Below are 23,753 nucleotides of genomic sequence, written 5' to 3' on the forward strand. Positions count from 1 at the left end.
TGCATCTATGTATTCATATCGGGTAATCGAACAGCCTCATTGTCTTACACATCTACACACCCATAACTCATTATGTGTGTAATAGAGCATGCACATCATTCATTTTTGCTCTAAAGAGGGCATGTCACCCTCCTGTGGAACATTAGCTGTCTATAGCATTAATTGCAGGAGAGGAATGTGAACCAGATGAGTGATAGGCCCGGCGAGGCATTAGAATACAGTACATGACCACATTATTATTTTCAGATTCAACTTCATTGACAAATGTGCGAATGGATTGAATGAGAATTAAACTCTAACAGAATCATTCAAATAAACTGATTAAATATATCCCAGGAGCCTGCCATTGTAAAGAGTACAATGTGTTCACTTACAGCGTATTTAAATCCAAAGAAATGAGGGAATAAATTAGCCACAAGTGTAGTTTTTGAAATATACATTTGTGTTTGACTGTAAAATCGAACCATCTGTATATTATTACAATTTGATTATCTATTCCAGGGTAAGTATATCGGTCCCTTGTCGATTCATTCATTCATTTAACCACTTAATCAGAAATCTGGGTCGCTGAAGCCGATCCCAGCAGTCTACGGGTGAGAGGAGGGGCGCACCCTGGACAAGCCGCCAGTTCATTGCAGGGCCACGCACAGACAGACAACCATTCACAAACACACTTACACCTACAGACAATTTAGCCTGAACCAATTCACCAAAGTTGCATGTTCTTGATGGTGGGAGGAGGCTGGAGAACCTGGAGAGAACCCACACAGACACAGACACAGACACAGAAAGGCCCCAAGTTGGATCTGAACCTGTGACCTTCTTCCTGTGAGGCAACAGTGCTACCCACTGTGCCACTGTGCTGCCCAGACTTAGTTCTTAATAAGTAAATTTAAACTATGTAATTTGCTGCAGCTTGGTGGCGGCACGGTGGTGTCGTGGTTAGCGCTGTCGCCTCACAGCAAGAAGGGACCGGGTTTGCTTATTATCTGTGCGGAGTTTGTATGTTCTCCCTGTGTCCGTGTAGGTTCTCTACGGGTTCTCCAGTTTCCTCCCACCTTCAAAAACATGCAATTTAGGTGAATTGATTACCGGTAAACCAAATTGTCCGTAGTCTCTCTCTCTCTCTCTCTCTCTCTCTCTCTCTCTCTCTCTCTCCCTCTGTCACGCACGCACACTCCATTGGAGTGGAAGCTGCTGAGAGTGACTCGGTGGCTTCCACTAAATCATTGGTTAGATTATCCTCTGGGGTATGAGCGATTTAGACCATCGGCTTCTTCAGCCGAAACTCTGAGACGTCCTATTCACCCATGAAATCACACGACTGTCCTTGAGTTGTGGGCGTGTGTGTGTGTATATATGAGCATGAGTGCCATATAGACATATGCATCCAGGCATCATGGGCCTTGATAAGCTGCAGGAGACAATTATTTTGCAGACAATAAGGCAAAGACGGCATGATACTTGCTTGTTGTCTCAAATAAATATCACTTGGGAAATCACACGTTCACATGTGTAAATGGAACCGTTTCAGGAACAGGATGTGCCTCCTTCCACGCTGAAGTTTTTTGTAGATGCATGTGGAAGGAGAACAGTATCGTATTGCTTAATCTAAAAGCTGTTTGACAGGGATGCTGAAAAAGTAATGAATTTGTTCCATCACTCCATGAGAATAATATGTCAAACAGAAGTGGCAGGCATACGGGTTATTTTTCCTCCGGATCAAACCCTTTCATTTGACAAGTTGAAACGTTGGGGACAGCGCAGCGCCATATCTAAAGGGAAACATCGAGCTATCTGATGAGAAACAAACTTGGCATCAGTCAGAAATTCATGTTTGCTGGTTTCAAAAGGTTCCTATGATTCAATGATGTCCAGGCCTTTTAGAGGCAATGCCAGCCCTGCACATAGAATAAATCATCATTGATAGTCAGCCCCATCAGTAATGTGTCAAACATGCTTATTGGGGTTAATGTCACCGTTATTTCATCTGCTCATCTCTGTTTTATGTGGAAATACTCTTATTTTAAAAATCCCACTCCACCAAGAGAGGGAACACAACTTGCAAAAACAAAGCAGTGAAATAGAGAAATAAAAAAGTTTTTTTTTATTGTTTCATGGCTCTTATAGTATAAATAAACACGCTCACACCAAGCAGGAGGAAGGCGCCACATTGCTGGATCTTGTGACGTCAAACCAAGCGCACGTTAAACACACACTCCTACAGGTCTGCATGCATCTGTGACACAGACGGAGCAGTGAAGAAAGGTGTAAGATAATCTGGAGAAGATATATATGCTTAAAAAGCAATTACAATGCAAAATCTTTTCTAGATTAAAAGTATATATTTAATGATTCATGCCCATCTATCAAGTTTCATCAAAATCTGTCTAGAATTTGATGCAATACACATAATTGTTTAAATAAACCCTGTATCCCAATGTTAAATAAAGTTAAAGCTACATTCTTGTATATTTCCTTTTATCCAGACCCCCCTCACAGTTTAATTAGTTATTTCCTGCAGCAATCACCTTAAGTTACATGAACATTTGTCAAGTAGTTTTTGTGTAATCCTGCTAAGAGTACAAAATGTCTCTGAGACAATGTAGAACGATCCTTCAGTAAAGTCAAGTCATGTGTTTGACAAATCCTTCTTTGTGAACGATCATTTAGAAGATGAGCCATTCACGATACATCGCCTTTTACCAATGAACCTGTTTACTCTCTTTTAGTCAGTCCAGGGTTGGATTTGCAACTGAGTCATGAGTCAACTTTTATTGCATTGATTTATAATGCAAAATGCAATTTCAATTTTAGTTCCAAAATTTCAGAATATGTGGAACAGAGTTTTCAGTCTGTTGTTAATTAACATGCCACGAGTCTCCCCCTGCACAAGGATGTTAGATGCATCTAAATATAGGTCTGTGGGGCATACCATAATGCAGGGTACACCTGGTGTCAGGCTGGCCATCCTTCATGGATTACGCATTGAATGTTCTGTCATTATCTGTGCCAGTGCAAATTGGTGCGAGCCCACCTATCAGAGTGAATGTAATTGCTTGGTGATTTAGGAAGCAGTGGATTTACCTGGGCTGAAATAGCTCGACCCGTCGGTGCCACGCAGAAAACCCCATGAAATGTATGTTTACACACACACACACACACACCTACACACTGTTTATTCCCTGTCAGTAGCACTGCAAAATTGTTTCAGTTGCTACTTGTTTTGATGCTGACAACATTCAGGAAAGATTAACTGCTGCTGCTATATATATAAATATATATATATATCACATGTACTTGTATATTTACATATGTGGCAGCAGTCCACAATGTAAATCAACAGAATTGCTAACAAAAGCATCAATAGGAGAGAAAGCAATTATTTTTAGCAGTTTATGGTGACTTATATGACTCATGTTGCAAGACGGTCAGCACAAATCATATGCAGAGTGATTTATATTCCTTCTACTATGGTTACTGTGAAAGTATTCTCACAAGTAGCAGAAACTGTTTTCAGTAACCTTAACTAGCTGCCGAGGTCAGATATGTCTGCCCCCACGTGTGCAGCCGTTCTCCTTAGACTTGAGAGGCGTGTCCGCCTCCACCACTTCAGGAAAAACATGTAGCATGCAGGAGGGGATTACTCTGTCCTGAGAAAAGGTCTCCATATCCTTATGACACACTTTGCAACTAGGCAAATACTGCTGGTTGATGGAACACTCATGCAGCAGAGTGTTAGCGCCTTTGCCTCTCCTAGCAATTTAGTCCGCTCAGGCCTGTGAGTAAAATCCTGAGATATCCAAGGTATAGGATTGAGAGTAAAGAGTCCCCCTGCTTGGGTTAGGGTGTCTCACAGAGCAGAGAGTCACCAGGGGCAACATTGAGGATTGGTGCAATTATAGCTCTGTTTCTGGAACCATATCATCCGGGGCTGGTTTGGGCTCATTTGAAAAGGTTTCACCTCTTCTACAGGAATAGTGCAAGAGGTTGAAAGGAAGGAAGGGGGTGTATTATTTTTTGTCACTTTAGTGAACAGTGTGACAAGATAATTGTCTTCCAGCCTGAGTGCTGAATTGTCATTCAACTGTCTAAAGTTTGAAGTTTGCATCATTGTTAGCAGAATAGACTGCTGTTAGGTGACATTGTTGTGTACGTGCACACACTTACACACCCACACACATATTGCTTACTCCACTTTTTGTGCAGAGAATAAAAATCTGCATGTCGGTATAGGTATCTATATCACAGACAGAGATACAAAGGGGATTGGATGGTTCCCAAACCAGCGACAAAGAAGCAAGTCGGCACTGAATTTTTCCTGACATTACCTTGCATTTCTTAAAGAATCGGTTGTGTCGCATGGGATCTTAGAGAAGTAGCTGCCTACTACGTCTCTTCTGATCACGAGCCAGTGCAAATTAAAAATTATGTTGAGAACAAACCTGTCAATGCATCAGAGTCTCTTCAAAATCCATCAGTCACTTTAAAGTGATGTGGTCCTGATCCTCAGTTCCAGGACTCTACAATTAAAAATGTAGAGGTTATCTTGAAATACTGTATATTTCTGCCTGCTTTGCTCAAGTAATGGCATGATCAGGATGGGAAGGTGTTGTTAAGTGCTGCTTTCTTATTTATTGCATGCAATGCATGTCCTTTCATTTATGCGAATGCATTTAAACTTTCCTCATTTTGTTTGTCGGTGAGATGAATCCAAAATTTCTCTCAGATTTTTCGGAAACTTGGCAGCAATGGATGTTTTTCGTAGATTTTTCCGAAGTGACCAGAAACTATTGAAACAGTTATGACAATTTCCAACTTTCCACAGCATTATGAGATGCAGCATGCTGAAATGAAAACGCAACATTCCATATTGTTCAGGCTCAGCTTAAGTATGTGCTCTGTATTCTAGTTTATGTCAATTATATTTGAACTATATCTATATTACTTTGAGAATTATGGACACAGACTCTGTTGGTGGTTGAGCGTGGAGTAGTAAACATAAAATATATCCTTAATACCATTTTATAGCTAAAAGAGAGGAACCGTGTTGTGGCATTGGAGGCAAGAGAATGCAATGTAGTGGAATATTGCTGTGCTGATTAAGTTACTCTGTCATCAATCAGCTCTCTGAAAACGTGTGTTCTCCATCTCTCGCTCTCGCTCTCGCTCTCTCTGTAATCAAGGATATTCTAACAGAGACTCAGCGTTTGCTTCTCTCACCCTGCTGAATCTCCAGCAGTTCTTCCACCATCTTGTTATCATTCTATTTTACCATCTTTTTGGGTGTGTGTCTGTGTGTATCTTTGTACATGTATAATGCCTGCAGTACTTTCTCTCTCTGATCCAGCCAGATTTACATTCTCCCTGCAGTTCAATCATTCTCTTTTTTTGAGGGCTGGATCTCAAGAACCAGCTCCAAATCTTGACTTGAAAATATCATTTAATGGATTCTAATAAAACATTCACAAATTCCAACTACATTGTATTTACGGTATATTATATTACGGTACAGTGGAACCTCAGTTCTGTAATACTGTCGAAAATAGAAATTATATTTCCCATAAGAAATCATCAAAACTAGATTAATCTGTTCCTAGGCACCAGATAAATACCCATTTACATGCCTACAGTTCTTTTAATATGTAACTACGTTTATCTAAAGAACATGTAACACATGAAAGTGTACAAAACAAAAGCATAATAACATTTTATTTAACACAATTCGGTATAATTTACATACCGTTTTGGCTTCGATGTCAGGAGGGAGGTGAAGGGACAGACGGAAGGGACTCCATCCATCCGATGGATGGAGTCTGGCAAAATAGTGAACTAATGAACCTCTTGGTAAATGTAGTTTACTGCCAAAGATGCTGCTATAGATGTAGTTTTACATGCAAATGTTTGTATAAATGCCAAATGTTCCTTAATCTAATTCTTGTGATCTGAACGGTGTTTCTCGGCTATGGGTTGCAAAAAATCTTCCTCATTTTAATATCTTTCTTATCTTTCTTTCTTGATATCTTTCCTACAGATTTATGATTTATTAAAACCTTAACAGTGCCATCCCCAATTTTTGACTGAGTAACAATAAAAGCAGAAGAGCACCCGTGTTGTATATAATTACAACGTTATTCTGTCAAGGAAAATGCTGCTGAGTGTAATCCTCCTCCATATTCCGTCATGCAAATTTACAAAAGAAAAGCAGCCTCTTTTTCATGTTTACCACTGAGAATCAACTGGGGATTAATTAACTCATTCTCCAAGCTATTGCTTTCCCAACAATGACAGCATGTCATTAACCTAGTCAGCTGCAAACCCGTTAGGGTTCGTTTATTTATTTATTTTACTTCAGTTGACCTTGACTTTCATCAGTTTTAGTCCCAGCTGGAAAGAAACTATCAAAGAAGTTTAAAGACTTGAACAAATCACAAATTAATAAATGTGGCCATGCTTTCAACAAATATTTCTTGTTAACCGTGCGATGCAGAATTCAGCCGTAAAGAGTAAGTGGGTGTGCAGCTGAAATGATTAAATCATTGAAAATCATTAGTAATTAAAACAATTAGAGTGTTTGAGAAATGGTGACAGTAACTTATAATGCCAGTATCTTCATTCAAGTGGATTTTCCTGATTTGATTAGATGATTTAAATTCTGCTTTGTTAATTACTGATCAGACTTTTACCGGGTTCACCTTTCTTTAGTGCTGCAGTAGTTCTTCACTGTGATTAGCAATTGCAAAGTAATTACTTTCCAATGGAAAATGCAGGACATGCCACTCGTCAGGGTGAGATGAGCAGAAATCAAGCTTCAAGTATGACTGCATGACTATTCTTGACGATAAGCTGACCCTGGTTGATGGTCATGTTCTCAACAGGTTCTGCGAACTGAAGTAATGTTACAGATGTTCATGTTTTGGTTGATTGTTGGGTTGTGCATGTATTTGCCATCTGTGGAATTTGTTAAGTTTACACCAGAAGAGAGATTCCAGCTCCGAGTAAAGAATGAAGCATCCATCATAGGTCATTTTTTATACACACACATATATATATATAAAAATATTTATATATATGAAGAGAGATGAAGTGAGATGAAAGAGTCCATATTTATTATTTAGTGTGCCCTTGTTTGCATTGATCAGACAGCTAACATCTCTAACTTTCCCTATATTCTTCTCTTTCAGCCTTCTATCTCGCTTGGGCTGTTTTTCTCTGTTAAGCCTCCCCATCTATAGCAGATCAATTGACAGCTAATTGGAGAATGGAAAGGAAGTGTTGGTTTTTGTGTGTTCATTTGTGTATGACCGGGATGCTTCTCCTTATGCAGTTGCATAAGTACAAAGTTGTCCATCAGACAACTAAAGTTATTTGAATGCAACAAATCTTTTTTTAAAGTGTTTTTGGTTTGTCATTTAGGAGTTTTACTTTGTGTCTCATTATTTTGTCAGCAATATAAAACAAATAAATTGACCAGAAATGTATTTTAGTGCACCTTAGTCTCCAGATTCTTACCAGTACAGTAAATATTTTACATAATTCATAAGTATTGAAATGAAGGCATTCAACATTATGAATTAGGGATTGACATTGGATTGTCCTTTAGATTTATGATATAGAATGATTTGAAGGTGTTGACTGAGCCATGTCTCTCTTTCATATCCTCGGTTTATTATATTTGAGGAAGGATCTTTCTGCTTAATTTTATCTTTTCTTTTAATAATGCAACTGTTTTTATGCAACTTTCATGTTTATATTATTATATTATAATATGATGTTTATATTAACGACATCTTTCTTTTACAGTTCGACAGATGAGCAATTTCGCTGGAATGCTCAAGGTAAATTCTACTTTGAATACTTGTGTACACACACACACACACTCACATTATTATTATTGCTCAGCCATCCATATAAACTATTGTTGAATTAGCTGACTCCTCAACCCTTTTTCATTAACATTCACTGACATAATTTGAATGGTTTTATTCTTGCACCAGATCTTGAATTGAAGCACTGGGTTTATTGGCTTCCGCTGCCTCATGCTGACATACTGTGAAAACTGTCTGACAAGGAACATGGAATTTATACCAGCAACCCATTAATGTATTGGCAGAAGCATCCACCCACACACCTGATAAATTAAAAGCTGATCACAAGCCCCTGCAAATGCCCACACAGCCAAGCAGACGCATGCTAAAATATATCAGGATGTCTAAGTGGTACCAGACTGACATGAGGGCTGGTTCTGACAGTCAATGTTTATCAGCACATGTAAAGTCCACATTCCCACTCATCTGCTGCTTATGTACACACAGATTCCCAAAATGTACTTAGACACACTTACCACTGAATAATCTAACCTTTTCATGCAACTTCTTCATCACTCAGGCCGCTCCCCGGCAGACCGACGGTGCTGGGAAAAAATATGTCTCTCATTCCTGATATCTTCTCTTCTCGCTTATTTGTCACACTGAAATGGTTCAGGTCAGCAAATTTTAAGATTAAACAACGATAACTTCAGTAAATAAAAAAACTATAGTTTTTAAGCTGTTTGAGACAGAAAAGACGGACGCTGTCCTGCAGCGTCTCTTTGTTATTTTGACCAAAGACTGTCACAGATATTTTGTTTAAGTGTTTGGGAACTGCGTTAACTTTTGGAAAAAGGTTATAATATGTGACCTTTAAAAATGTATTTTCATGATTTGAAACATCAACAACAAGTGTGAGAAACAAGTAAAAACAGAAGAAATCCGCAAGGGGCAAATACTTCACGGCACTGTCGGTATCAAGGAGGCCGAGAAGATGAGATTACTGCCAAGAGGACTCAAACTCAACCTTCTGCTTTTTCACCTCTCTCACTCTTTGTGTCTCTCATCCTGTCCACAGCAGATGGACAGAAAGATATCGAGGATGAGTTGACCACCGGTTTAGAGCTGGTGGATTCCTGCATTCGCTCTCTCCAGGAATCAGGAATACTCGACAGTGGAGAACGTAAGACACTGTAGCCGGATTATAAGCATCACAGTGAATGTGTGTGTTTTGTGTTCATGAAGGACATTAAATGTATTAAATGATTCTTTCTAGTTGTATTATTTTCTCCTTTTTTTTTTTTTACCTGACTCAGCTCAAACCAGGACTTCCATGCAAACTAAAGCACAATTGTATTCTAATGGCATCAAGGTTCAAATATAATTTAATTTTAATTATATATTTTTTTCACGCTCTGTCACAGATGGTGAATTAGTTTTTTTTGTCAGCACATGATTCATCAAAATCAAGGCCTGTCTAACTCAAGCAGGCACTTAAGCTTGTGTAAACAAACCTGTTAGCGCTTTTCAAAGAGATATGAATCTCACTTTTAATTGTCGTGCACAGACCCTCCTCACTCTACACCTGTGGCTGTTTGACATACCAAAGAATAATGGTGTCTATTGTTTGGTAATTATTTCTGTTGTAAAAAAAAAAAGAATGAGAGGAGAAAATAGCTCCTTAGCCCTTCAAGTATCCAGGGTAAGTGCAGCAACTGCTTGTGTTAATAGTAAATATAATATGCAGTAATGTCAGACAGAGCATTTGAAAATGTGGATGTCTACACAGAAAACATTAGAGAATTGTGTTTTATTACCAATTCGTTTAGCAGGTTGATTACTGACGCTTAAATCAAGGACTTGTGCTAAAGTGAAGCCATTGAATGCTCCTGATGTGCGGACACAGATACCAGCCAGCCAGGCATCACATCCATTTTCCATTCCATTCCAGCCTTATATTCCGATAAACTAATTCAAAGAATGAAATTGAATGAAAGTCTGCCTTTGTGTGAGGCCTCGCTAAATGCGCTTGGCATTTTCTTCACAGGTCATTGGGTCTGGATCGCTGCATTCCCATTTTGCTTATTATCTGCTGACCTTTTTAATAGTTGATATAGCTGTAATGGATGGCATTTTAAGGAAACACACTGTATGTAGCTCAGCACATTTTGCTGCATGTTATATAAGCCTGTACAAATATGATGTGTGTGTGTGTGTGTAGGTTAACAAAATAACTGGACAGGATAAGGCTGGAATATTCACCTAAAAATATGCTGCTCCTGGTCTTCTTTGATAAGAAACAAGCTGGATGCTGAAGCTCGCGCAGAACAGTGGGGAGACATGTCAGACAATTTGATTCTTATCATGCTTGTAGGAAATGTCTTAGTTCCCATCACTCCCGCTTTATCTGAGTCCAAAGAGATGCCTTCTCATTGTCGGCGCTCGTATTGTTAGCGGTCCACACCCAGCTGGTATTCCAATTTTGCAAATAGGCTTCCACGAAAAGCATCACAATGTGTGTTTACAGATAAATTTGTTATAGCTTAGTGCGTGTGTGTGTCTTTTCCCCAAATGGTGCCTCTGCAAATAGCGAAGCAGTAAGTACAGTAAAAGTGACATGTCGGTGACTTCAGTGCAGGGTGGCACTAAACAGGGAGGCTTTTAGCTTTCAGCTGATAATGTAGTTGCAAAAGTGTCACAACAGAACAACATAAATGTCCGTACATGTAAAAAGTGTTCAAAGAACCACACACGCAAAATAAAAATGTAATGGATACATTTTGTCTGGACCTTTTTTATATGTGATCTATTTATATATGTGTGTGTGCAATTCATACATAGAATGAGAATATAATTCTTGGAATAATCAATTTTGATAATAAGAACAAAAAAAGACATGAAGGAACCTAAAGCCCCATGTTTTCACCCTGAACTCACAGACTCCTAATCATGCACAAAAGTAACACAGCACACATACATTATATACACCCACACACACACACACACACGCTCGCATCGTTGCATTTCTAAACAGCTTATTTCTCCAACAACCTCAACGACATTCTTGTCATCTGATGATATCCAGCACAAACATATGACACAAACATGCTGCGCTTCACGTGAGCCCCTAAAACTAACCTGCCGAGTTTCTCTCACGAAGCGCAGCAAACACAAAAGCCTGGGGGAAGATGAGTTCAGGAGCTGCAGCTCAGCCTGCGTAGCACTGAGTGCTGTTTAATAATTCATAAAAAGTAAGGGATGAGTTGAGATTGAGAAAGACAAGTCTTCTGTGATGGCGAGAAGCGTAGGAGCTGATCTCAGTTCACGAGGCGCTGACTCGATGGGGAAAGACGGAAGGAGCGACCGGACAGATATGGGTGACATGAATAAGGGACTTTGCGGGGGGCTCTTATATCTCACACAAGGGCTCCAGTGCAGATTTAGTCAGTAAAAGGGTAAAAACAGTAACATGTTTAGGGTGCTAACAAATCACATTATTAGGTATTGCATATAAAGCAACTTTCTTCCTCTCCTCCCGTCTTCTCCATCTCCCTGCTCCTCCTATTCTCTGTGTTCTTCTGTTTCCCTCTGCTAATAAATTATGCATGCCGTCTCCAACATACGGAGTGCTGCACTGCTGCACTATCTGCTCTAAATTGCTGCTCTCTCTTCCCCATTTCACTCCTCATCTCTCCATCTCTCCCCTTCACGCTCCCCCCCCACTGTTTCACTCTTAATTTCCACCTACTCACTCTTTCACTCGCTCCCACACCCACCCACAAACTTAACTCTACCCCCCGCCATGTCTCATCGAACCATGCACTGCTCCTGTCTCCTTTGGTAGGACCGGCTCTTCTTTCCCAGAGTTCCTTGCAGCTCAACTCCACCCCGGAGGGTTCGCTCCAGTACTCTGCCAGCTACCATAGCAACCAGACCCTCGCCCTTAGCGACAGCATCTCCGCAGCAGCAGCAATTCCTCAGCGCAGCGGGCAGGTTGGAGGAGCCGTGCACAGCTACAACCAGGTAGGAAACACCACTTTCCAAAGATCATGAGGATACTGCGTTGATGATAATGGCTAAGACCACTGGACTGAACAATTGTGTCAACTTAGCGTCGCTACTCCAAAACTTAAATAGTGCAATCTAAGGTTATTGACCTGAAGTGATTTTTCTACTTTATATAATCACTAGTTAACCCATGAAATGCATGACGACCTTTGATTCGTCATTCCTCTATCGCTTCACCACAAGCGTAGCAAACGCCGACCTTCTTTTCCCCTGCCCTCGTTTGTTTCTTGCACTCGGCTCTCGATTTGGATTTGTTTGACACCGCCGTTGAGTCCAGTTGGTCAGCGTTACCTGCACAAGTCAACTGTAGCAGTTTGGTTTGATGGCTACGACTGGATCATATCCATAGATAGACCTGAGAAGCGTTCATCAGATGCTCATAGACATTACAAATGAAGAGATAATGAAATGCACACAGACATCTCAGCGAGCGTCTTGTTTATGAGGGATTCAGAAATAAAGCTGCAGATAAAGTCACATACTAATTACCGCAATGTGTTGATGAAGAGCAAAAATACTCCCAATTACCTTCCAGACGACAGGTGCCAATTATTTTCAATTTTCACATCCTCAACAGATCAAATGCAATACCCGGCGCTGAATACACACACACGCTAATGTGCACTCCTCCACTTTAAACTCAACACACCTGCTAAGTTACTGAACAGCTGCATTTTGTCATTAAGGTATATTGCCTTCATTAGGGGCAAATGTTGTGTCTGTGATCTACAGCAGTAAATATTTCAAGTCTAAGAATTGTAAACCAGAAAATGATTAGATGAGGATCACAGGTAATGTGTTTCGCATTTCTTTGCCGGTGCATGCACGTGTTTTTTTTCTGTCAAGTGAACGTGTGTTAGTTTCACATCGGGTGAGCTGCTCATGCATGTAAATCGGCCTGTTTACTGGTGTTTCTCCGCTCATGTGCGCGCAGCTCTCGAAAGAGAAAGGTGAAGGAGGTGATGTCTGTGTCTGTAAACACAGTCGTTCATTTCCCTTCTGAGGTGAAAAGCCTGTTTCAGAGCAAAGAAAGACGGATCCTATCCTCCCATTAATAAATAAAGGGGAGTGATATACAGAAAACACAGATAGACGTGTATTTGATCCTTCATTTTATTGTGTTTTTTCTATATTGCAGTCCTACTGTCCTCCATTCCTTCCCTTATTTCGTCCCTGCCCTCGCTGCTCATCATCTCTGTCTCTATAAGCATGAGTGTGTGTGTGTGTGTGTGTGTGTGTGTGTGTGTGTGTGTGTGTGTGTTTCTGGCTTGTCAGTGTAATGGGGCCAGTGCTGTCAGCAGAGCTTGTTGCTCATGAATAGCTTTACAAAGCCCATTGCTGCTCGACAGGCAGGATTCACTCTTTCATACATGTGCATGCAGGGGCATGCTTTTGGTTGAACTTTTTAGCAAGTGCCTGTTTTCAAGAGAGAGTGACGGAGAAAGTGAAACGTCTAGCATGTTGCTACTTTTCTGTGGGGTATTTATAACCCTGAAAGGCCCTGATTTAATAATTCATGGATACATGGCACCTCAAACATCCCAGTGTTTTACTGGTGGAGCGACTGAGAAGCGCTGCAAGATGATGGAGAATTTGCTCTCTCTCACACACTCTGTCCGGCTCTCCTCAGCCAACAATCCATCTATACTTGTCATCTATTCACCTGGCATCAGCCATCCAGATGTTTATTTATTCATTCAGTCTAAAGCCCAGCTCTGTCTCACTTTGCACCTCGTTGACTGCTGCACAACAGCAGCGCTGAATGCAGAACTAAGAGGGACCATTAACGGGGTTCTTAAACTCAGTTTCTTAGATCTCTCACTTGGCTTCATAACCTACTAAACTAACACGGGGGACTTGTATAGCACATTTTTATGGTGCACACTGTTCTGGATAGTGGCTGACATCCTGATTAAGACGTCTCTTAGGCTGTTCATAAACATTTTAATAATACACTCTAATAACCCTTTATCCATCTACGTGCAAACGAGGAGATCAAATGGCATTGTATACAAAAAAAAGAAGAATTACACCTCATCAAAATACACAAATATTTCACAAAAGTTTAGATTTATTGTAGCAATCCGAAAAATGGAATTCCTTCCATAAGAGTGGGCAGGATTACCTGCAGTGCTATGTTGAAATTATCAATAGTGAGGCACACAGTCCTATTCATTTATTTTACATGCAAAACCATGAGTGAAAATATTTGCATGTATTGCATTAATCCCAAGTTGCAGTTGCAGTTGCAGTTGTGATGATAACAGCTGTTCTGGGACAGGCACTTAATTTAATAGAGAAACCTGAGAGATATCACTCACACTATATCTTACCATTCAACCATTATCATTCCTTTTCAGTTGGATATTTCCAGAGAGAGAGCGCGGACTTTCCTGAATGTGATGCAGAAAATGTATGTTTATTGCATCAAAAATGTAAAAAATTGAGAAACCTTAACAATAGCCTTTTCTCTGTTAACATTGGAGCCAATTGGGAAGGTGGATAACATTCCTGTTGCTTCCAGGCTCACAGTTCAGTTAAAGGCAGTTGCAACTTTAGGAAAAGGACAGGGCTTTCTATATTGTTGTTGTTTTAAGAGATGTTCAAGATGTTTCACACCTCAACACCTGACAGCATTAAATATAGTTCTTCAATCTAAAGTTAAATATCATGAAAAGTATCAAATATAACAACAACAACAATATTATCATTATGAAGATTCTTTGTTGTTCTATTTATGGAAGGCACTAGAAAATAATCGACTCTGTATTCCAACATATCAAATGAAATTGCTGTTAATGACAAAATCATAATTTGTAGAATCACAATCCACATTGAGTGTTTCTTTGTGAAATTTGACCAGAATTGTTGCTCAAAGTCATTCTTGTCTTATTAGTCTGTTTATTCCACATACACAGGTTTTTAGGAGCAACGCGAGCATGAAGTGTATCACTTTCTTTTTGTCCTCATGACCACAGATTCTGACAGTAGTATTGTTTCTACAAGCATATTTCACCATCCAGGGTTGTTGTTTCACAGTAAAATTCCCCCCCCTCATCCATTGTAGTTGAGCCGAGTTAAGTTACGGCTTCCAACATGATTTACTTCTCCTGTGATGAGTTGAGGGTGAATCGAGCAGCCAAGCTTGATTGATGTACTGTATCCTTCAAGCTATTCTGATTTCATGCAGGGAGACAAAACAAAACCGAGTCAAGAACGTAACTAAGGAAGGAAGATAAATGAAAGCGAATGTATTTGGCGTTTTTGAGACTGAAATTCCTCTCATCCAAATGTGAGTTTCCATGTCACCTCTCCCTGTAAACAATGCAGCCAGTACCCTATTGATTTCGGCAGACATGTGCTGGCTCATCATAAAGCAGGGAGAATAAAGGAGAGACTGTTGTTGCACATAAGAGGAGATTGTCTGCCCGTGTGTGTTACTTTAATTTCCCAGAGAAGGACTGCTGAGCAGGCATGTTTTCTTTTTGCACAATTGTACAGCTGCAAATATTCACACTTGGAAACCGGTAAAGAAAAACATGGTGCCTGCACATAATTTTCAATTGTGTGTGTGTCTGTGTGTGCGTGTGTGTTTGTGTATGTATTTTACATCATTTTATACATCTGTATCCACCCCATAATTGGTAATGCTACGAACCAGATTGTTTGAGTATTCAAAGTTCTCCGACTGTCCATGCTGTTGTGCATAACATGGCCTTGTACGATTGCAGCTACAGTATGTCAGGCTAGAAGGCATTTGAAACACCCTTACAGCTTAAAGCACCAACATATGCCCCCTGCTGTCTTTGGAGACTGAGGAGAATACATTAGGATCAAGCAACATATGATGTGCTGTAGAAAGATATCTCTCTGACTGCCTCACGGAGTGGCTGATCAGAAAAAATATATCTCTTTTTTGCTGCTCTACTTCTTTAAAATATGATAAAAATGAGGAAAGTTGGTATTTTCATTGAATAATATTCACTTATAATAAAAGCAAAAATGAGCAATTAATTGGACTTCTGTCTAATTTTAATTGGAATCTTGTTAAGTTGTATAGTGGGAAGAAGGTTTACTCAGCATTTATTATATCTTAAGTTTATTTGCCAAACGCAGCTTTTATTATCCATTTGCTGCAACCAAGTCAAACAAGAATAGTTACAAATTATCATTGTAAGATTTTAAAATATATTTTTACGCATTCCACAGAGTACTACTTTTAATTACTTCTGCAGTCTGAAAATTATTCAATTCCCCAAATATAATCCCTCATAAGACACACATTTGCAAATCAGATGTTTTTAAAACACTGTGCCAAACTTCATTACTTTTGCCAGAAAGTCTCAAAGTTTTTTTTCTTTCTGTTGAGGTCTAAATTTACATAAGGCTTCCATGCCTAAACTCTGAGACGTTCACCACTGCTGACACTGAAGAGGAGGAAAAGGCAGATCCAGCAGTTTAGAAATACCTAGATTTAAAAAATAAATAAATGAAAACTTTGTAAATTGCAAATCCTGTTCAGTGGATCAGTGGTTAGTCTAGAAGCGGACGAATTATGCTGATGCTGAGAAGAGCACCCTAGCCAGTGAAGCATGGTGGCGGATCGGTGACGCACTAGGGATGCTTTTTCTTCCTCAGATACCAAAAACCTGCAACACATACAAGGTAAGATGGATTCCATGAACTGTTAGGAAATCCAGCAAGAAAACATCTTGCCATTTGTGCGGAAGAGGAAGCTTGGATGCCATTGGATATTCTAAAAGGACAGTCATGCCATGAAGATTTCAAGGTCCGCCAAGGCTTGGTTTCAGAAGACTGGACCATGAAGAGTGGTCGTCGCATTGACCTGAATCCCATATTAATTTATCAGTATGAAACACACATATTGCACCTTAAAATATTGCACAGCAAGTGCTGCTCTGAAGTTAAAACAAACAAACAAACATGCCAACAAACATATGTTTGAATTCAGGGTCCAGCTTTTTAAGGGGCTATGAAGCTAGCTTTTTCCCCCACATGTTTTAGTTTTTGCATGATACTGTATTTTTCCAGTAAACCAAATATACAAGAGGGGATTCTAAATATACTACATATACGACTCGATTTAAGGAAAGATGATTTATGTAAAGACTTGAATATACTACGGACTGCATGATCCTTCTATAGAGCGTTTCGTAGGTGGGGCAACAATAATTAATCATAGATTCTTTCACAGTCAGCTGAGCTCCAAAGATTTTGAGGTCCGCTTCTATTAGTCTGTTTGATTTGTAGCTCACATTTCTTCGGAGATTTCATTACTAGCTGTTCATCTGGGACTTCTCAAAGGCTTGTCTGAACTCATTGGGCATAAAGGTTTTCATTGGCAACTGCTGCTACTTTATTCTTCTTTTTTTTTACCACATTTTTCACAAATCTGTCTCTCCCTTTCCCTCCTCTCATCTTATTCCTCCCACTGTTCATCCCCTCTTCCCTGTCATGGCTGCTCTCCCTCCACTCGCTCTGTGCTCCCCACACATCCCTTCAGGTGACATCCAGTCGTGCGGCTCAGCAGCAACAATCACAAACCGGGGCAGGGTCAGGTAAGAACAAACTTCACCCTCTCCTCCAGTCTGTTTTCTGTCGTTCTTCTTGGAGAGGCATTCTGTTTGGAATAAATTAATATGGCATTGCATGAAGTGCTGTGGCTGCACAGATGTCTTTGGGAGACATTGAAAGACATGCATGAGAATTGGAATAAAAACCTTGCCAGCAGTAAAATATTTTTGTCTCAGTCGGTTTTTATAATTTTCTCACAGCTTGTATCTTTGTTCCATCATAATTTATGTACAAGCTACTTATATAGCCTCTGCCTTTGTATGAGTCTCCTTCAATTGATCATGATTAACAAAGGGTTTTTTTATTGACCCATCACCAGCTGACTATCTTACTCAACATCTGGCTGTACAGCATATATCGCTAAAGTGAACTGAACTTTCCATTTTCATTCACCTTTTTTTATTTCAGGTATCTACTACTCCAGCGCCACTTTGCCCAACCAGCGCGTCAGCTCCCCTCTGTCTGGAGGAGGAAGCTCAGGATCGGGCTCCCCCAGCAAACTCCAGCGTCTGGGGTCAGCTCCTGATGCGTCGGGGTATTCTACCAGTCAGCGCCTGCCTTCCTCCTCCTCTCCCAGTAAACAGTCTCCTGCTAATCGACTGGCAAAATCATACAGGTAGAGACAGAGACTGGGACTTGTGAGGTCGATTGTAGAGTACATTAAATGAGACATTAGATCGAAAAATTTTCTTATTCATCAGGTTTATATACAGTTTGAGCAGGGATAAGAAATAACACATAGAATGGAATGGGATAATTCATATGCATATGATACATACGTAGGACGGTTTTCATATGAGAAGTTGTATGAATAATTTGAGGTTGATAGATTATTTTACTGCCTGTTTGTTTTCCAGCACCACAGTTGCTGTGACGACAACAGGAGGGTGTGGGTCCCCCCTGAGGGTTGCATCTCCACCCATCTCGACAGCATCGGGGGGAGGGGCCAGCTCATCATCGTCCCCTCTTCACCAGGTACAGAGTGTCATGCGGTTGCAGTGTGAGCACCTGTGGAAAGGAAAGAGTATTAAATATTCCATAATCATTTGAAACATGTGTTTACATTTTCAAAGAAATTGAATAATTCATCAAAAGGTATTCGTAAAAAAAAAAACGCTTCTCAAACCAAGGCAGCAGCAGGGATGCAACCAAGAGTCAATTCCATAATAAAATATACGCTTCAAATCATGAAGTCAACACTGAATATACAGAATAATTGACTCTTGTTCATGTGAATACATTTCATTAACATTTCATCTGAAGAGCATGTCCAATTTCAACGTAAACACATTTTACCTCTAATTATTGTGAAATCAAACTGTATTGATTTTTCCTACAACCTGTCTCCATTAAATAGTATTATGACCTTGGTTTGATTATCATTTTAATGCCAGATTGTATTTACACCAGTAATGCCCAGAATTAGTAAGGATTTCCAGTTGAGACGTATCCGACAGTGTACCAAGTATGATATTATGTTAGCGATAGTATTGATTGCTGCCAAGCGGCGAGTGTTAGAGAGGAAATTATGCTCTTTTCCACTTTGTCAGATCTTTAATCATGACAAAGAACACTGTGGGGCAGCTCCACAGCAATTACAAATTGAGTCATATCTTCAAACAAAAATCTATATGAGTCAGTTGTAGTTATTTAATCTTTTCAAATAGCTTCTCATCCAAACCCTGGTTTCACAGGTAATTGGTGAGATGCCTTTATCTGGATTCTCCTGCCCTACTATGACGAGGGGATTCTAAATCTAAATTATAATATGGCTTAGTTTACACTTCAAGAGCAATTTGTAAGATCAGTTTTGCTGAAGTTCTCCAGTGAGATAAAGACACGACAGTACATTGAAGAAAAAAAAAAAAAACTAAATTGGAAAAATGTTGTAGCTTAAGCAGAAATTTTAATACCGGCCAATTCAATGAGCATATTTGCAATAAAAAAAAATGCTTGTCTTTGCAGATGAGTTCAGGCATAGGGAGCTATGCCACATTGTCTCCCAAACGCCTGGCAGCTCACCACGCCTCTGACCAGTACAAGATCGCCCATGAGCTTTATGCTACTGCTACACTGCAAAGACCGGGAAGCCTAGCAGGTAGGACTTCACATGCTCACTCAGTCTCACATGCACATGAACCCACTGGTGCATCATGGGAACTTAGTGACTTTTGTCTGTGTCATATTAATGTTTTTAATCTCAAGTATCTCAACACCGGCTGCTTTGGACTCAAGTAACGCGTAGCATCCGTACATGCTTCATCTGCATCGGAGCATCTTTGTGGTTGCCCTTGCAGAAGCTGTCAAGCAGTTCCATTTGGATTACAGGATGTTGATGAAGAGAAGATTAAACTATTCTGATTCTAATACTCTCTCAGTAAAATATATATTTGCTGATTGCTGCAGCTGCAGACACCTTGGTTTCTGTCTATACTCTACGGATTTTGAGTTGGATGAATGTTAAAGTGCTTCTGGTCCTAACTACAGAAGATCGATGGGTTTATAAATAATTGCCGGAGGAAAATGGCTTTCTTATTTTTTTGAGATGGAGAAGGTTCACCAAATATCATGCAACTGCAGACACATTCTTGCTATTTGAGTTTTGACAATTTAAATGTCATTTTAAAGGGACTCTGATCTTCAGTTCTTGTTTGTATGGTTTTTCTTCCTAAATGTGTATTTGGACATTTAGTTAGCTGAATGGCAGTGATTCAATCTAAAAAAAATATTGGTGCTTTGGTTGGAACTTCCTTTGTCAGAGGCTGGCATAAAGAAAGTATGTACAAGATTAATATTGATTAAACCGGGTGGCTGTGTTTTGAAGGTCCGACGCAAGTTTAATTGATGTTCTTTAAACTCAAAGCCATATTGATGAAGACCGTGACAGTCGTGCTTTACCCTGAGGGTATTGCTCTGATCTTGAAGCGATAGTTGGGGGTGTTATATCTCTTGAGGTCTTTAAATGAAGAAGAAAAGTCAGAGAAGAAAATAATTGCTGGTGAAAAACAGATCTGAGCCTCGAATAAATAATGGAGGATTTCAAACCAACCAAGAATAATATGTTTGCTTATGCCTGGTGGATGCTATTCACCTGTAAAAAGTCCTGATTAGCCTGTTGCAAGGGTACTCAATAACTCTAGCAGTGGATTTGATTGAAGTAAAATAGAGTCAATTACCTACCCGTGATTACTTGAAGAAATGGCCTGAGACACATTTTCCATTGTGTACTATTACTGTCATGGTGGCAGAATATCATAGCACAAAGCTGATGGAAATGAATGTTGAAGATCTTTTAGCAAATAGTGGTAATTAAAAGCTATGCTTCCTTGGCATTGTCACTGATGAGGCTTCACATTTAAACCTCATGCGCCAGAGCAATCCTGTAAAATGCAGATGTATGGCCACGTTCTACTTTATATGACGGGCACAGAAAATAATTTTGAATTGTTGTTTGGAAGTTTACGATCATCTGCATTCCCCCTTTTTCTGGATATAAAAGGTGTGTTACATGATTTTAGGGCTAACAATAATGTATCTTCTCTATCTATATTTTTAATGAAGGTAAAAGTGGTACCGTATTTAAAAAAAACACACAATGAGACAGCAGAAGAGGCCGTCACTGTATTCTGTCTTTCTTTGCTTTATCCTTTTCTTGAGATTCCTTTGAAAGAAAGAGCTCAGTCTATCCATCAGTGAGTGAAAATAAAATGAATCTAAAATTTAAACTGCCTCACCGACACTTCAAAGATGAAATAAGCTTGAAAGAGTCATATCCGTTACTAGGTGTGTCCACGGCTCTAATTAGCCTTCCTTCATGTATATTCTGACCATCTTTCTGTTCCTTGCTGCTTTTTCCTCTTCCTCCCTCACTCTAAATTCACAGCATGCCAATGAAGCTCAGCGGGTATTACAGTGTCCGTAATTGAATCTTTTTTTCTCCATCCATTTGTGTCCTTTTCTCTAATTTCCCTCCTGCCTTTACCTCATTGCCGCACTCCCTTCCTCTTCAGCTTTCTGTTTGCTCTCTCTATCTAGAAACCAGTGGCTAGCAGAGTGTGACAGGAGGCGTGCAAAAAGTTTGTTGGCAAAGCAGGTAAACAGGCCAGCCGGTTAACCTTGCTCTTGAAAGTGAAGCGCAATATCTTTTAATGCCACAGCCGATCTCAAGACAGACAGACGAGGTAAACAGATGCTTCACCATTTACTTTAGTGTAGGACAGGAATTGGAGGAAAGGCTCTTCCTCATCTAGAGAAGTCTTGTTCAATGCCAAATGTTTGCACTGACCGCCCTCATACCCTCGGAGAAGCTCCACAGCCCCGTTTCTGCCTCTGTAGCACTGGCTTGACTTGACTGAACTCTACTTGCCTTTTTTAAATTTCCATGATATAAAAAGTACCGGGTACCTGCTACTACTTGTTTAGTACCACCTCTGTTGCAGTTTCAAGCAAGCCAAGTCAATACAAAACATTACGGGCCACTGATTGGTCAACACCGGGTACACTCGGAGTATCCTGCACAGCACATATCACAGCCTAAACAGCCAAGCTACTCTAGCAGCCATAACTTTTATTTCATGTGGCCACTACATGTATGGAATAATCAACTGAACACGACCTGCCAAAATGTACCTGATACCATGCTGAATTGAGTTGAGTCAAGTAGAGTATAGTAGTACTGTGTACTGTGGAAATACAGCTTGTTTCTACCTGAGTTGTCACAGCGATCCATCTTTCCCTTGTATTACCTTATGGGACAGTTCAGAAAAGGAGGAGGACACTAATCCTAAACTGCAAAATGGGCGTTTGCTACTCTCTGCGCTTGGTTCTGCTGAGATGGCCGAATGCCTCATAAGCATTGATATCTCATAGGATGTGAAGGGTTGTGGGTTTTGACTGCTGATGTTGGATATGCTCAAAGGTTTAATTCAGAGTCCTGAAGCTCTGCACTCGTCCCTTTCATCCGCTGCAAAATCCTTGGCACACAACTGCAATCGCCTGAGAGCTAATGCGATATGATACGACATTAGCTCCACTGGACCGTCTCTTCCACACAGCCACCCTTTGCTCTCTAAGTCGCTCTGTGTATATATAGAAGAGTTTGTGCAATTCTTTTCACTCCAATGCTCTGCCATGTCACCCAAGCCCCTCTGACCCATCTTCACATTCCACCATCCATTTCATTTCTTTACCTTCCCTTTGTTGATTTAAATTTTGCTTTCCGTATTGTCCAAGAGAGGCTTTACACTTGATTTGCTGTGTAATGAACTAATTCCTGCTGTCAGTGTCTTCCTCACCACGTGCGTGCGAGATTCCCGTCAAACTCAGTACAACAGGGGGGCACTGCATCTCATTATTTTATAGCTGAGGATCAGCAATGTGTTCCTTGGAGTTTCCAAAGAACGATTTTTGCTGTTTTTGTCTCTCGAACTGCACCACGTTTCTTGTGTGCCTCTAACCGTCTCTCTTTAGTTACCCGTCATTATTTGTTTCCTCTTATTTGATGCATTTCTAATGCAATCATCACACATGACCTCTCACATCCACACCTGTTCTGCATCTCTCATCTCCTTTTGGTACTCACCCATCCTCTGCCACATTCATGTATTCTTAGTTATCTTTTTTATGCATTTTTCTTCATCCTAGGGGATCTGATCAGCATCCCATTTTGCTTTGCTTTCCTGCATATTATTTCCTTTATTCCCTAATCCCATAAACCCTTCTGTTGAAGTCCTACGTCACACTGTTCCTTACCTCATGATCTCTAACCTCATTTCGTGCTTTCTCTTTCATCCTCTGACTCTTATCTTCCTGGTACCGTAATTTTCCCCCTCTCTCTTTTCTCCAGGCTCTCGTGGCTCCTACAGTAGTCAGCACAGTCAAGAGCCCCTTCGCCCTTTGGGATCACCAGAGCACCACATAGATCCCATCTATGAAGAACGCATGTACCACAACAAGGGCCCCATGAGGAGCCTTAGCCAGAGCCAGGGGCCGGACACAGGCCCCTATCGCAACAACACCGGTATGGCCCTTCCTGTATAATCAGTAATAACCATGTAGTTTAATTTGTAGTTTTTATTTATGTATTTTTTATTTTTGCTCTGTATTGCCTTTACTCTCATGAAACGGAATGTATTTTTCATATTTTCATATTTTTATTCCCAAGCCCAATATGAATATTACAGTTTGTCAGACTTTTACATATTCTTGTTTTTTAAATATTTGATCAAATAATCATGATGGAAAAATTGAGAAAGTAAACAAGAGTGAAGAATAACAAGAACC

At 40.0% G+C, this 23,753-nt stretch overlaps 1 protein-coding gene across 1 annotated transcript in view; it reads left to right on the top strand.

Annotated features, from left to right (window-relative positions):
* Window positions 1–23,753, top strand: part of ctnnd2a (catenin (cadherin-associated protein), delta 2a) — a 147,328-nt gene that overhangs the window by 48,064 nt on the left and 75,511 nt on the right. Inside the window, exons 3-10 of the mRNA XM_068748223.1 lie at window positions 7,804–7,838; window positions 8,890–8,991; window positions 11,653–11,831; window positions 17,401–17,455; window positions 17,880–18,087; window positions 18,329–18,446; window positions 19,437–19,569; window positions 23,317–23,469. Coding sequence (XP_068604324.1) covers window positions 7,804–7,838; window positions 8,890–8,991; window positions 11,653–11,831; window positions 17,401–17,455; window positions 17,880–18,087; window positions 18,329–18,446; window positions 19,437–19,569; window positions 23,317–23,469 — 983 coding nt within the window. The remainder of the gene's footprint in view (window positions 1–7,803; window positions 7,839–8,889; window positions 8,992–11,652; window positions 11,832–17,400; window positions 17,456–17,879; window positions 18,088–18,328; window positions 18,447–19,436; window positions 19,570–23,316; window positions 23,470–23,753) is intronic.

This window comes from Brachionichthys hirsutus, chromosome 14 (genome assembly GCF_040956055.1).
Source record: "Brachionichthys hirsutus isolate HB-005 chromosome 14, CSIRO-AGI_Bhir_v1, whole genome shotgun sequence".
NCBI classification, from domain to species: domain Eukaryota; kingdom Metazoa; phylum Chordata; class Actinopteri; order Lophiiformes; family Brachionichthyidae; genus Brachionichthys; species Brachionichthys hirsutus.